Source organism: Vidua macroura, chromosome 9 (genome assembly GCF_024509145.1).
Source record: "Vidua macroura isolate BioBank_ID:100142 chromosome 9, ASM2450914v1, whole genome shotgun sequence".
Classification (NCBI taxonomy): Eukaryota; Metazoa; Chordata; class Aves; order Passeriformes; family Viduidae; genus Vidua; species Vidua macroura.
The window spans coordinates 8,606,075-8,620,328 of NC_071579.1; the positions used below are offsets into that span (position 1 = coordinate 8,606,075).

At 46.1% G+C, this 14,254-nt stretch overlaps 1 protein-coding gene across 1 annotated transcript; it reads right to left on the reverse strand.

The window, feature by feature from the left end:
• Positions 1–2,793: 2,793 nt before the first annotated feature.
• TSEN15 (tRNA splicing endonuclease subunit 15) lies at positions 2,794–13,468 on the reverse strand. Its single transcript, XM_053985716.1, has 4 exons — positions 13,268–13,468; positions 12,557–12,638; positions 11,144–11,279; positions 2,794–3,246 (listed from the first exon to the last, which is right to left on the reverse strand). The coding sequence occupies exons 1-4, from the start codon at positions 13,430–13,432 to the stop codon at positions 3,042–3,044; spliced, it is 588 nt and encodes a 195-aa protein (XP_053841691.1). The 5' UTR covers positions 13,433–13,468; the 3' UTR covers positions 2,794–3,041.
• Between the last annotated feature and the right edge of the window lie 786 nt (positions 13,469–14,254).

Below are 14,254 nucleotides of genomic sequence, written 5' to 3' on the forward strand. Positions count from 1 at the left end.
TGACAGAAAAGAGAAAGATTAAGATGACTTAGCTTTAGCAGTAGCAGTGTTATTATCTAACTGCTGTGTCCCAGCAGGAGATCCTATCTAAAATTGTGCCAAGATCAAGGATGGGTTACAAGAGTCCGCATCTTCCTTCCAGTTATTTCTGAGAAACTGAAGTGTTTTGTAGAGATGCTGAGGGGCACTTTGTAGATTGTGCTTAAGATGTGGAAGCAACACCCCTTTACCTGGCCTCTGCCTCGCTGCCAAGCCAGCATGCCCAGGAAGCAGAGACACATGCTGAGCCAGAGATTCCTGCACTGGCCCAGAGCACACGCAGCCACGGAGGCCTGGGAGACTCCCAGGGGAGCAGCTGCTGCCCAAACAGCCCCCCGTGCTCAGAGTGGGCTCACAAGGGCTGTGGGAGCTCTCTTGGCCACTGCTGACAAGCACAGCTCCTCCTCATGGACGTGACAAGGCTCTCCTGCCTCTCCACCAGCATTTCTTCGCATGAAATGTTCTGTGTTCGCTGCAAACAGTGAGGCTGCATCCGGGAGAGGTGGGTGATGGTGCCAGGAGTGCCTCAAGGAGACACAGTCTGCATCAGCAAGGGCTCCCTTATGTAAGAGTCTCACTGTCAAAGCCAGGCCAAAACAGCCCTTTGCTTTTCTGTCATTCTTGACTCTGTAGGGAAGCGTCAATGCAAACATCCCTCCGCAGAGAGGAAAGGCTTGGAACAATAAACTACTGCAAAATGATCCTCTCCAGATTTTAAAACACCTTCTGTTGGTCAGGGGCATTCAGTGAAACGTCTCAAGCTGTGCTTGGCAAATAAAACCTAAAAAAACTCTAGAAGATAGCAGTATGGAGCCTGCAAAATCTTCTGGGCTGAAATAAGTGCTGGATTGGCAGCAGTGTCATGGCTCTCACACTTCCATGGATGTCTCACAAACACTTAAAGCAGAGTTATGCCTGAACACTTTGGGCACAGGACCAAGATGCTATGGATTCAGGAATGTTAATGAGCTACTGCTCTGAACTGATATACTTCTACAGGAAGTCTCCTCCCATCTTTATTCAGTGCCTGGAAGACCAGAGGCTTCAGTCTGTGTGTTGTTGATTTGACAGAGAGAAATACTTCAGTGGAATGTAAAGGAGCAGCACAGCTGGCTCCAAGCTTATTTAACATCCCCGTGTTTACACTGTAATACCTATGGGACAAACAGTGCTGTGATATTATTAGTTCTTCTCTGTTTTTTCCCCTCAGAAATAAAGAATCATCACAATCTAAGGAGGCTGGAAAAAGTCCTATATAATCATTTCTCAGTGGGACACAAGAAGAAACAGAAATCAAAGCCTTCAGACACAGTTTATCCAATTTGACCTGTGAAGTTGGGTCAGCAGTTTTCAGTGTATAGAAAATGAGGCTCAAGTTATGAGGCTACTCTTTCTGTGAACAGAAATGACAAAATGAAGGGTAAAGCCAAGCATCAGTCATGCAGCAAACTGCAAACTGACAGTATTTCCCAGAAACTGAAGCAAATGCAAAAGAATTTGCTTTTAGGGTTAAGCATGTGTCTCTTAAATACCAAATCTGCCACATGCCACATCTGTTACAGCCTCTTTCACACAAACCAGCTCTTTTCCTGCAGGGCTGAAATACTTCCCAGCTTGTAACCAGGACAAGTTACCTGGTGGCAGGTAGCCTAGCCAGGTGTAACACTTGCTTTATGGAATAAGCCACAGATGCCAGGAAATACCAACATCAAGGTCATGCAGCATGGCAGGAGTCAGCACACAGGGAGCCCTTCAAGGCAGGACAGCATCACACCAAAGTAAAATGGTGGTTTCCTCCACGAGGGGAGCAATGCTGAGAAAGGCAAAGAAAAACTCTTTTTCTCCATGACTGAAACCCACAGATGCTGAGTCTCCCCTGGCTGTATTGGAATAAAGGTATCCTACAGAGCTCTGTGTGACAGTGACACACCTCCTCCAAGGGTGTGCAGGATCATTCTGCCTCCCAGCACATCTGGCCAAACTAGCATCAAGCTCCACAGCTACAGAAACATCCACTCTAGTCCCAGAGACAGCAAAGCTTAAATTGTCTTTCATTTCCAGCTTGGTTTTTTGGATTCTCTCTCATTCTTCTACTCATGCAAGAAGACAACCTCTTGTGCTTCACCTTCTGAATGTTTGATCCTTGGCCACACAGCTGTCACACAGACAATCCTGTGCTCAAGAAGCTGCTCTGGGATGTTATTTGAATGCCAGGGAACTCTTCAGTTTAACCTGGAGATCTTCATGCAGAAGACATGGAAAATTCCTGCAGAAGTAACTAAAAGTCAGATTTTTTTGTCTTAACTGCAAGATGAAACACTTCCTGGGCAATCACTTCCAATATGCAGAAGCTGTGTCCAAAGACAAAATAAGTCCTAGGAATGACAATGGCTTTAGAAAATTAGTTGGTGCCTGAAGCAGGTAACTGGTGTGCTCTTACAGCATAGGTGGTGACATACTTTGGTATTTCAGTTGCCTCTGGTGCTGCTGGTGCTGCTGTAATTAGTTTTCCTCTGCAGGGAAAAATTAAAATAAGGTATTTCTGTGGAAGAGCCTTTTCTCCAAAAGCAGAGGGAAGAAAGCAAAGTTCAGAAACATTACCTGGGGGGCAGCATGAGTCTTCTGACAGGGCTAAGACAAAGACACTCTAAACTACAAAAGCCTTCAGTCCTGCCACAAGCCCTTCAGACTTACCTGTAACCAATGTTTACAGTATGGGAAAGGGTGTGTTTATTCTGTTATTTGCCTGACCAGATAGAGAGGAAACACAAGCTTTGCTAACACTTCCCAAGAGTATTTATTAGTCAGGACCGATCTGTGTCAAAGCATACCTCAAATGGCATTTCATCACAGTGCAGCTGCACAAGCCTCTGTTCTCCCTGAACACATCTTGGTATGCCAAGGCAGACTTTAGCACACCACTTATTCACATACATCAGTTCCTGCATTTGTTTGGGTTTGAGCACAGGAGTTCAAGAAACGTTTTGTTTTCTCTGCCCCAGTCATTTGAAAAGTTTCTTTCTTTTCTTCCTCCACTGTTTATTATCCACATCTTTGGTATCATCAGGAGGATCTGGCATTACAAAGCCATCAGTCATTTTATAGTAGACTATTGTGGAGTCTGTCTCAACTATGGCCAAGGTAACTGACAGCAGGGTGTCGGGATCCTCTGGAGGGAGAGAGGCTTTCTTCAGTATTTCCCTTAACCTAGGAGAGGAAAAAAATCACTTAGAAAGGAGTTCACAACCACCTACGGTGGCACAAAGGTTGAACAGCACCATTTTTATTCAGCCCGTTTTCACTCTGCAAACTCATCTTCACTAAAGTGAGCATAATATCTGTTCTAATAAAAATCTAAAGTTGTGTAATCAAGCAACAAAAGAAAATAACAGAATCAGTTGCACACATCTCTGCTGGAAATGGCTCAACGCATGCTTTTACACTTTGTTTAGGTGTACTCGTGCCTCAGCCATCCCTCATCCACCACAATCCCAGCATAGCAATCTCTACCGGCCTCGTTTTCAGCAGACTTATAGAAGAAATCTAATTAAGTAACACCTGGTGTTCAGTTGGAGAACTGAATAATTAAGACTTGTTCCATTTGCAGAGGTAAGTCTTCCAATCCCTGTGCCACAGGTCTCTGCCAGACTATGGAAGGCCCAGGAGCCCAAGCCAGGTTTCTCTACCTCCCTGTCTAGACTAAAAGCCACAAGACTAATGCTCTTCTTCAGAACAGTGAGCCCAAATAATGTCTTCCTTAAAAGCTCAAGACAAAGTTATGCAATTTTTCCTGTTTAGCTTATTTTAAGAGAAACATGCCAGTTACTTTACGGTTCAGAGCTCAGGACAACATTGATCCCTGGAGTCCCTGAATTCCTGGTCTGACTGGGGAGCAAGTTCTGAAGGAGTGTGGTGCCCAGAGATTAACCCTTCCCCCACATATCAGGTGCAAAAGGGCTCCTCTTAGATTGCTGGGACAGGTTACATTCCAGGGGGAGTTCAGCTGTGCATGAGGATAAACCAGTCCTGGCTTCCTGCACCCTGGAGAGCTCAACCAGCAGAGCACAGGCAGCTCTGAGGCCAGGCACTGCAGCTGGAAACAGGGCTCTCTCTAAAGGCAGCAGCTTTCAGACTTCAATCACCATCTTCCCTCAGAACCCCTTTGATCCTCTAATAAAAGCCAAATGGAACGTGGCAGAGAATGAGCAGCAGCCTGGAAAGCCTCGCTGTTAAGCCCATGACCTTCTTAAGGATCCATCTGTGTTCTGAGCTGTGCATAATCTAGCCTGGTAAATTCAGGAGGGCCTCTCCTCCTGCCTGCACTACTGGTCCAGACACACAGCAAGGCAACACAACACATTTACTTCATGCAACAGAGATACCATGGCTGGGAAAAGCAGTATCCTAGCCCTCCCACATCAGCACATTCCTAACAACACAACAAATAAGGTGAGAGACTGTGCTGGCCACTGGCAGAGGAGAGACACTGCAAGAGACTCCTTCAGACAATGAGGCATCTACTCCTGTGCTCACTGCCACCTCAGCAGGCTGTCTGCAGGTTTATTTGGCAGGTTACTTACTCTGTGCTCTGAACCTCAGGCTCCTGTCACTTCCAGCCCCTGTGCAGAGGTACCCCCAGCACCACAATGTCCTGCCAAAGCCCTGGCAGGGGACAAGAGCCTGGGAAAAGATTACAGATCTCCTTCCTTCCTGACACATGCAGAGAGCAAGAATCCAATTACCACATGCAGAATCATGAAATTATTTGGGTTGGAGGGGACCTCAAAGCTCATCCAGTTCCATCCACAGGCAGGGACATTCCATTTTCCCAGTTTGCACCAAGCCCCATCCATCGTGGCCTTGGACACTTCCAGGGATGGGGCAGCCACAGCTTCACTGGGCAGCTGTGCCAGGGCCTTGCCACCTTCAGCAGCCAAGTGTCTGGAGAAAGCTCCAAGCTGGCACTGCTGGCAGAGACCCCGTGAGGAAAGAACTATCCATGAAGCAATGGACACTGATCTCTTTCTCCTGTGAATGCAATATAGAATTCATGACAAAACGCCAGATTAAAGGGCACAGCTACCCAGGAGAGATATTTTGGGAGCCAAAGAAACCAAACTTGCGTTGAATGTGGATGATGTTGTATCTGAGAGCAGACTCAGGCAGAGGCCTGGATTCACCTGTCAGCCTTCCTGTTTTCTTTAATATCTGTCACTGGTTTTCCTCATAGTCTATTAGGAGGAGAGATGGAACAGTGAGGCCTTAGATCTACATTTCTGATACTCATGATTTCTTCTTATACTGCCAAGCACAAACACCTGAGACTTTATTTCCCCCTATTTAGCAACTAGGACTTTGAAGATGCCCCATGATCCCAAAAGCAGCCAGGTTCTGACAACAGATTAATGACATTTCTTCTTCCTTTCCAGGAGTCAAGAGTTCCAGGATTTATGTAAGAAGCACAAAGACACACCATTGTATCAGGATGATCTGCTAACTCTGCTGTCCACAGATGAAGAATGACAACTGCAAATGCACCCTTTTCCCCTTCCCCCCTCCCTCCACACAGGCAGCCCCAAGACAAGGGCTCTCATTCATGCATACCACAGGAGCCACAGTGCACGGCAGCACATCTGCAAAGCAGCGAGAGGCTATCTTTTACAGGGATAAGCTTTGGAATTCAGGAAGCCTGTGCCAGACATCATCCCTTGCCCTCCTTCCCTGAAGGCATCCCCAGCAGCCTCTGTGTCCAGCCTGATCACAACGTTCCTCTGCACCAGCAGACATTGCAAAGGAGCCATGGAACCTCTGATTTTACTGTGCTTGCTGCCTGCCATGAGCAGGAAGATGAAATACTGCAGGAAAGGTATAGCTTTTGTAATCCTTTTAATGCATCTAATGCTGTCTATGGAAAAATAAAGAAAGCATGAAGCCTTGTTGGTCTTCTGAAATTCAAAGAATGCACGTTGGACATCCTAAACCAGGCAAGAACCCTTTATTTCAAGGCTGCCCATCTCACAAGCAGCTGCAGTCAATGATGGAAATAAAGTCCTAGGCAAGAAGCCCATGTGCTAACACCCCCAAGAGAGCCTGGTGATTTAAATTACCCAGTTAATAGCTATCAATAAGCTCCTTAGTGACCAGTACAATCTGCTACACCATACAGGTGATGACAACTATAAAAGTTTATTTTATTTGCTTAAATAAAAGTGGATTTAACATTTCTGAAAGTGTCAAACATCAGTGGAGCAGAGGAATTCAGTGCATCCAGCAGTCTGGCAGATGCCAACAGCCTTGACCACCTACATTCCCCAGCACCCTGTAGATAACTAGGAAGCCTTTTCTGAGCCCTTTTTCTAATGCAAAGTGTTTTAGAAATGCATCCTTCCCCCATCTTAATTTTGCACTATGTAGGCCCTCAACACCCATCAGAAATCTGTGCTGTGTTTCCCAATATCTGCTCCTAACAAAATAACACTGCCCTTTTCTCTGGGAGAAAGAACCAGGTGTACAGCTGGTGACCCTGAGGTTTCAACTGACTCTGCAAAAAACAACCAAGGGCAGAATCATAAAGAATTCAAGCAGCAAATTCTGTGATGAACAAAAGAGCATTTCAGAGACACATCCCATGCAATGCCTCTGAGAAGCAGCGTCCCTCTGCAAGCTCAGAGCAGTTTTATGGAGGTTGCATAGAGCTCCATTGAGCTGAAATGGAACTACTGCCTTCCATCCCATAAAAACCAAAGGCTTTCAATCTGCCCTTTATACTAGGATGAATAATTCCTTGCAGGCTTGGCCAGGCTGAACAGCTCCCTCCCCTGCTGGCCAGGCAGGGCTGCAGAGTGCACACAAGTTGGTCTCTGTGCCACTGCAGAGATCATTACCCCAGGCACTGGAGCGTGCCATTGTCCCAGCCTGGGCCAGCACCATGGCACAGGAACCTCCCAGAGAGCACAATTCCTTGGATTTAGCCAGCACTGCAAACTTCAGCACATCAGGAATGCTGCTCCAGACCCTGCTGCAGGGCAGGCAGCAGCATTAACCCAGTGCCTTGAAATATGTGGGAAGGAGCACATGGGACTGGGAGAAGGTGTGTTCCTTGGGATTTGTTCCAAAAACACACAAACAGGGAATGCTAAAAGAAACTCAGTTTTTGCAATGGAAAGAAAAAAAATAAATGCAAATAAAACACCACATGCCACACTGGTCAGGAGAAGGAAGTGAAGTCCCAAGGAGTATAAAGATCTTTTCCCATGGAAGTTCAAGAAGAAAACAAGAGAAACCACACAAAAGGGAGGTATCAAAGTTCAGCAAAGTTCTACAGGACACACTTACTACTGGATATTCAACCACAGTACTGCATAACCCACTCTGCTGTGGGAGCTGCAATATTATTTAAAATATTAAATTTAAAAAATTAAATAAAAACACTAATAAAGAGCTTACATTTAGGAGCCACTAATTATATTTTCAATGTGTAATTTACTGCATGAGTAAATTATGCTTATAGCAAGGGAGTTACTCACAAAACTGTGAAGAGAATGCAAGATGCACGTCACACTTCCAGTGCTTTAAAATAATGGGAGTTTTCAGTTTATGGCAAGATTTATTTCAAAGTCTACAGGCTTTGAAGACAGTAAATTCCAGTCCTCAGATTTCCTTCTTAGGATACTTATCAGCTTTAAAACAAAACATTTATGTATTGCTTTCTTCTAAAGTAAGTTAGCATTTTAACAGAATAAGCCCTTCCCAAACTTCACAGGTCTTCATGACCTAAGGCAACTTCATCCTTCATTTACAACACTTGTACACAAAATACAAACAGAGCAGTGACATGTCATTTAATCTGACAGTTTATCTGCAACATTGTGCTTAGACAGAGTTATTTGTCTAGGACAAACAGTGCCCAATTCTATTAGATCTGGGACCTAACTGCCTGGTCCCTGAAGGCTCAAGGCTTTCCAGGCTATCTAAAAATCCAGCTGCCAACATTGTGAGCTCTCCTAACTTGCTGAGCTTGGTTTATGCAAGTTATTTCTGCCAGCTCTGAAGCAGCACTCCCAGGATTCACTGCTTCCTCCACAGTGGGGAGCCACAGTTCTGGAATGTACTGACAACAAGGTACTTGGCATGCACTGAGGTGTTGTAGTGAGCAGCAAACACACCCCAGCCTATGCACCTGCAAACTCCTTCAGAGTCCCTGCTGAATTCAGAGGCTCTCCAAGCCTCAGCCAGCTGTGTGTGGGTCACAGCAGGCCAAGATAGACAGAAATTGCATCGTATTCCGCAGGGCTTCGCTCACAGAAGATTCAGCAATCTTCATCTCAAGAACACACAGAGCACAAAGCCACTTCTCAAGACTCTTTGCTCCACAGCCCATAATTCTCTAATTTAGTGGGTTCCTGTGTAGCCCTACCCTGCCACAGCTGGACGAGCAGCTTCCACCCAGCTCTGCAGAAGTGGACAGTGAGCTTAGGAAGCAGAACAGCTTTTGCCTTCAGCACTTAACTGTCGTGCTCAAACTGGACGTGATGAAATTTTGTAATTGGCTAAAAAACATTGAATAGATTTTATTTTTTGTAGGGCACTCATATTTGTCATTTGCCGAGGTGTCCTGCTGGTAATTTCCACAGCAACTTTCCTGTGGCCTTTTAAGGACACACTTCTCAGTGGCAGCCAAGTTGGGAACTTCATGAGACACCTGGGAAGGCAGAGCTTGGCTGACATGGATTTCAAGTAGAGAACCACCACTATATTTCTCTGGAAGACCAAGCCCACAAGAGTGACTGACTAACATTGGCAAAATGTGAGATCTTTTTTAGCACATACATAGCACTAAAATCCATTTTTTTCCCAAAGAACCACTTTCTTTCTTCTAGCAATAAGGAAAACAGAGCAGAATGAAGATGGAAGTCTGATTTCAAGGTGTCACTTCCAAACCCTATTGGTTAAACAAGGAAGTGCTGCCCATAAATGCTGCTGTTGCTGACTTCTTTTGCAGTTAGCACAGTTCCAGGCCCAGAATAGAGACAGAACATTTTCACCATCCCAAATCCCTCCAAGGGCTTATTTTCAACACTAAGTGAGCTGCATTCACTTGTACTTATACCTCCTCCCCTGCTTTTAGCAGGTAACACAAAACCACACAGTGCTGCTTTGAACAAAATGCAGATGCACCTTCAACACCACAAATACAAGTGTTGTACACAAAAAAAAACCTCCCAGCCTGACAACATCCATGGCTATTGAACACATTTAGGCCTTTATGGACACAGCTGGCACTGCAGCCTGGGATTCAGCTCGTTTTAGTGACAACACACCCTGTGCCATTGCTGTGCAGCAAACCCTGGTTACAAACTGTACTTTTAATCAATGTGATGCATTCACTCTTTGCCTCTCCACACACATCCTTCCAGCACTGGATTCCAGACACTCTGGTGCCAGAGGCAGAGCAAACAGCATCACCACAGAACAAACAAGTGCAGAGGCTCCCCGTGAAAAGCTCCAATGACACAGAATAAGATAGGACATGTATGCAGTGGAATATCTGTTATTAAAAGTCAATCAGAACATATTCCCAGCCTTTACCCAATGCCAGGAATCCAAGTTTTCAGCCCAGGTGGAAACACACTATATTAACCAAGCACAACAGCTCAGCTTGTAGGTGGAATTCCTCAAAGATCCCACATGCTCACTGACTGCCTTCTATTTCCACCTAAAATCTTGTCTGAGCTGAGAGCTGCAGCATGTCCTTTTCATTCCCACACACACACGCACACATCTCCTGCTTGCAGACAGGCTGAATGACACTCAGCATTTCACCCTGCAAGGCCTCTCAGCAGCTTTCCTCTGCTGTGGAGATCACATCACCAAGCCCCCAGGAGTAATTGACCAATACTTGCAAATGTAATATTTTTTTCAGTACAAAAACAGTACTGAACCCCATCAATATGTAGTAAATAATTTTCTTCCCCCTCACCCAACAAACAATAAAATGATAATGAAAGTCTGCTAGCAAGATCTGTCACTTCTAAAATCCAAAATGAAAAGCAAAAGCATCTCTCCTAGAGCACACACACACATCTAATAAGTGCAATTAATTAGCCACCTAGCACTGTGTCAGGCTGCTGCCCACAGGGCAAGAGGAAGCAGCAAAAGCAGTAAGATTTGTAAAGCCAGCCCTGAGCCAGCTCCTAGCAGGAGTGGGAACAGAAGAAACTGAAAAATGTACAACCATGTCTCAGGTCTTCAGAGTCATCATGGCAAATACCATTCAGAGAAGGCAGCCTTTATCAGAGAGTAAATCAGATTGTGTGTCTGAGGCTGCTTTAGGGGCCAGTTAAAAGAGACTGTAAAACTACTGAAGTGGAAGTGTTCTAGGCTGTAAATATCTGTAATGTAACAAATTCATGGCTGTGCTGTTTTCTGCTTGAAGAATTGCTCTTGCATGTGTGAGGAAATCAAGTCAAAAATCACAGGCACGTGAGACTCTAAATGTAAAGTGAGAGGAGTTTCCCATTTAAAGTAGCCAAATGATAGTTTGAAAACAAAAGCAAAGCAAACCATACAAGGCTTATCCACAAATCTGACAATAAAAAAAGATGACTCTTAGGCAGCTCCAAGAGGATTTCTTTCCTCTTAGGTCCTTTCAAGTCCAGCAACTCAGAAAGCATCGTACATTTCCAAGAGTACAAAATCAGCACAGGAATGTTCAAAACATAAGCTGTGAAGGCCTTGTGTTCTAGCCTTGTCTCTCAAACACATACTTTGGTGTCCACTGTTATCTCCTAGCACATATGCAACTCCAGACAACAGGAAGTGTTTATCAGTGGGCATCAGTTTCTGCTTGACCTCCAAGAACCACTTCCAGACAGGGAGAGGCAGAGACTGATGCAAGCTGGGGTTTCCTTAATGTTCCAAGCTGCCTGTGTGTCTGCAGAACCCAAAATAACTCTGCTTACAGGCTGAGAGGCTGCTTTCCTCTGATATTCCTCTATTTCCTCCTCCTTCCCCTCTTGACCAAGCCATCACCAGCCTGTAAAATGTTGCTGTGCTCCATTTTCTGTCAGTGGAAAGCCGAGACAAGCACTGAGCACACCCTCACCTCTCGTGGCTGATCAGGATGTGTGCAGGCACTGGCACCATCACCTGGAGCCCCTCCTGCTCCCTGGCACGGGCGTGCAAACACACCAGCTGCAGCTCTGCCACGCCCACCGGGTGCACCTCATGCCAGTTCCTCCCTGGAAAGGGATGAGAGGGGCAGAACACAAAACACAAGTCTTAATTGGTCAAATAGTAAGTGCAGTATCTAAGTTAACATCTAAGGTTTTGTTTTCCCTCCCTCTCCTCACAGAAAACTCCATTCATCTGCCAAATTCCCCTCCTGAGAAGCATTCCTGCTAAAGAAATCCAAGGAGCAGGAGCAGCCTGCTGGCTCCAGAGCTGCACTGACGGGTGGTGAAGTGAGCTGCCTGACAAAGCTGCTCTGCAAAAGGCAAAAAGAAGATGAAACCACACAGCTTTAGTCGTCTGACTCAGCACCCTGCTCTGTGAAGCAGCAGGTGCTAAAAGCGTGGCTAATGATGATACACAGTTCTAACCTCCTGCTCAAGGGATAAGGATGAAGCTTTTGCTGCACAATTACAGAAATCTTCTTTTAAAGACTATTAAGGCATTTCCTTCAGAGGTGTAACAGCAACAGATGCAGCAATTTCTGGACTGTAAAATCCCTCCCTTCCCTGACCTTGAGAAGCACCAGGCTCCAAGCAAAACTGAAATATTTTTCTCAGGCTGGCTGGCTGCCTACTCACAGCCCCTTTTCAGTACAGCCAACTTGGAAGAAGCCAGACAGAAGTTTATATATCACGTAACTCTGCTCCACTCTGAGCAGACACCAGCAGACTACACTGGATTTCACAGGACCATTTTGGCCAGAAAATCCCTCCAAGATCATGGAGTCCCACCAGAGACCTGACACTGCCAGATCCTCCTCCAAGCCATGGCCCTAAGCACAACAGCTACAATTTATTGTATAAATTACTGTTACTACAATGGTTATAAATTACTGCTACCACACTTGCAAATGATCTTCTTTGCTAGAGGAACCAGTGCCCTTTGCAGAAAACAGGCCAGCACACAGCAGCCATTGCTAAATGGTGACTTTTGTGAAACACTGTGATTGAGGAACTTCACTTTAATCTACCAGTGAGGACTGTTACAAGCTCAACCACTGAACTTGTCACTTCACCTTCCTACATTCCTTTCCTCCCCCTACTCCTCTTTTGCTTTTTTCCCATGCTGACTGCCTTTTCCCTTAACCTGCACCTGGAAGTGCTGGATGAAACACGCCCTCATCTTTGCACAGGCTCCAGGGAGGCAGAGCATAGAAACCTGCAGCACAAAAAATCTTCAAAATGGGCACCAAGGACTTTGGAAGGAAAGGTCCTGTCCCACTGCAAACAATGAATTTAACAGCTCCTCAGGGCATCAGCTGGGATACAGTCCTTCCCCCACTTACCTTCCAAGAGGTCCAGGTACACCAAAAAGGCAGCATAGACTTGAGTGCTGTCAGATACATCAAGTGACATCATTTCTGTGAACTGAGAGCCAAAGAGGAACGTTGAGGAAGGAAAGCACAGGTGATGCTAAGAATGCACACACCATCTCTACAGCCAGCAGAGCCACTGGAGCTTCAAACCAGTTTGAAGGCAATCAAAAAGCAGGACTTGTTTCCTCACAGTATCTCAAAAGCTCCTTTTTCCCCCATTCCCCATATTTTAGCGCTTAAAAAAAGCAAGCAAAATAAACAAACCCAAGAGGAGTCACAGCTATTTCTGGAACAGCTCTAGCTTTGTAGAATTTTACCCATGTTGGGGTAAATAATTGTACCCATTTTTGCTGCAACACATCAACGTAAGACGATGGCCAAATTAAACACCTCCATGTTTTCGGTGTGGTAAAAATAAAGAAGTTTAAAGCATTTAGGTTTCCCAGCTGGGATCCCATGATTTACAACCTCCGCCCCTGCTGGCAGCGGCATTCCCCAACTACCCCACGGGCCGGAGCCCCCCTCGATAAACCCAGTACAATAGATTATACAAGCATCTCCCCGCAGAACCCTCCTGGGGGGACCCCACGTGCACCTCGAGAGCCGCGAGGGGAGAATCCTGCGGGGCCGGGCGGGAGAGCGGGACCCCCGAGACACCAAGGGACCCCCGCCCCGGCCTACCGTGGGGTGAGCCGTGATCCAATTGCCGCCAGCCGCCCCCGACCAGCTGCCCTGTGCCGCCGGGGCCCTCCCGGCCGCGGAGGAGCCCTGGCCCGGATCGGTGCCCCCCTCGCCCCCCGGAGCCGGGCAAATGCCACCCCGGCCCGGCCCGGCCGCCGGCTCCATGCGCTCCCGCCTGCGTGCAACGCGCCTTCAGTCCGGGCGGCGCCGCGCAGCTCAGCGCTCCCCGGAAACTGCCGCACCGCCCCGACCGTTCCGCCTCCGCTCCCTTCCTACCTTCCTGCCCCCCCGCCGCAGCCAAAGGCGCCGCTTTAAACCCTTCAAATGAAACATATCTCTATCTATCTATCTATCTATCTATCTATCTATCTATCTATCTATCTATCTATCTATATAATCTATATAATCTATATCTATATCTATATCATCTATATCATCTATATCTATATCTATGTATACACACATATATTCCTTTCACGGTCCCTTCTCCCAAAGACTCCAAAGCCTTATCAATCTGCAGTGTCCAGAGCTTTAATAGCCTGGGTAAGGGACATGCCTTCAAGGTATTGCCATTAAAAGCACCTTGGACTGCTTTACTAGAAATATCTCTGACTTTGCCTAATGCCAAGTGTCCCAGCTCTGGCTTATCAGCTCCATCTGCTGATAAATTTCAAACAGTGGCTATTCTCTAATAAGGTGTCAGTGAAAATTGGTCCATATGTATGTAACACATAAATTGTATGTGGTTTGTAGGCACAGGAAGTCATATTTGGGCCGATCTAATTCAAGGAATTTTGTGGTAAAATGAGCAGCCATTCTGGCTGCTTAAAAAGTATTGTGTTAGCCAGCACTTCAGTTCTATCAGAATAGATAGCTAGATGGGATAAAAACATCCAGTCTCCAAGACTTTAATGGAAGAGTTGGCAACAGTGGTTCACTCAGCTGCTGGGAAAATCATTGGATGGATTTGAGTTCTTAGAGGTGAAG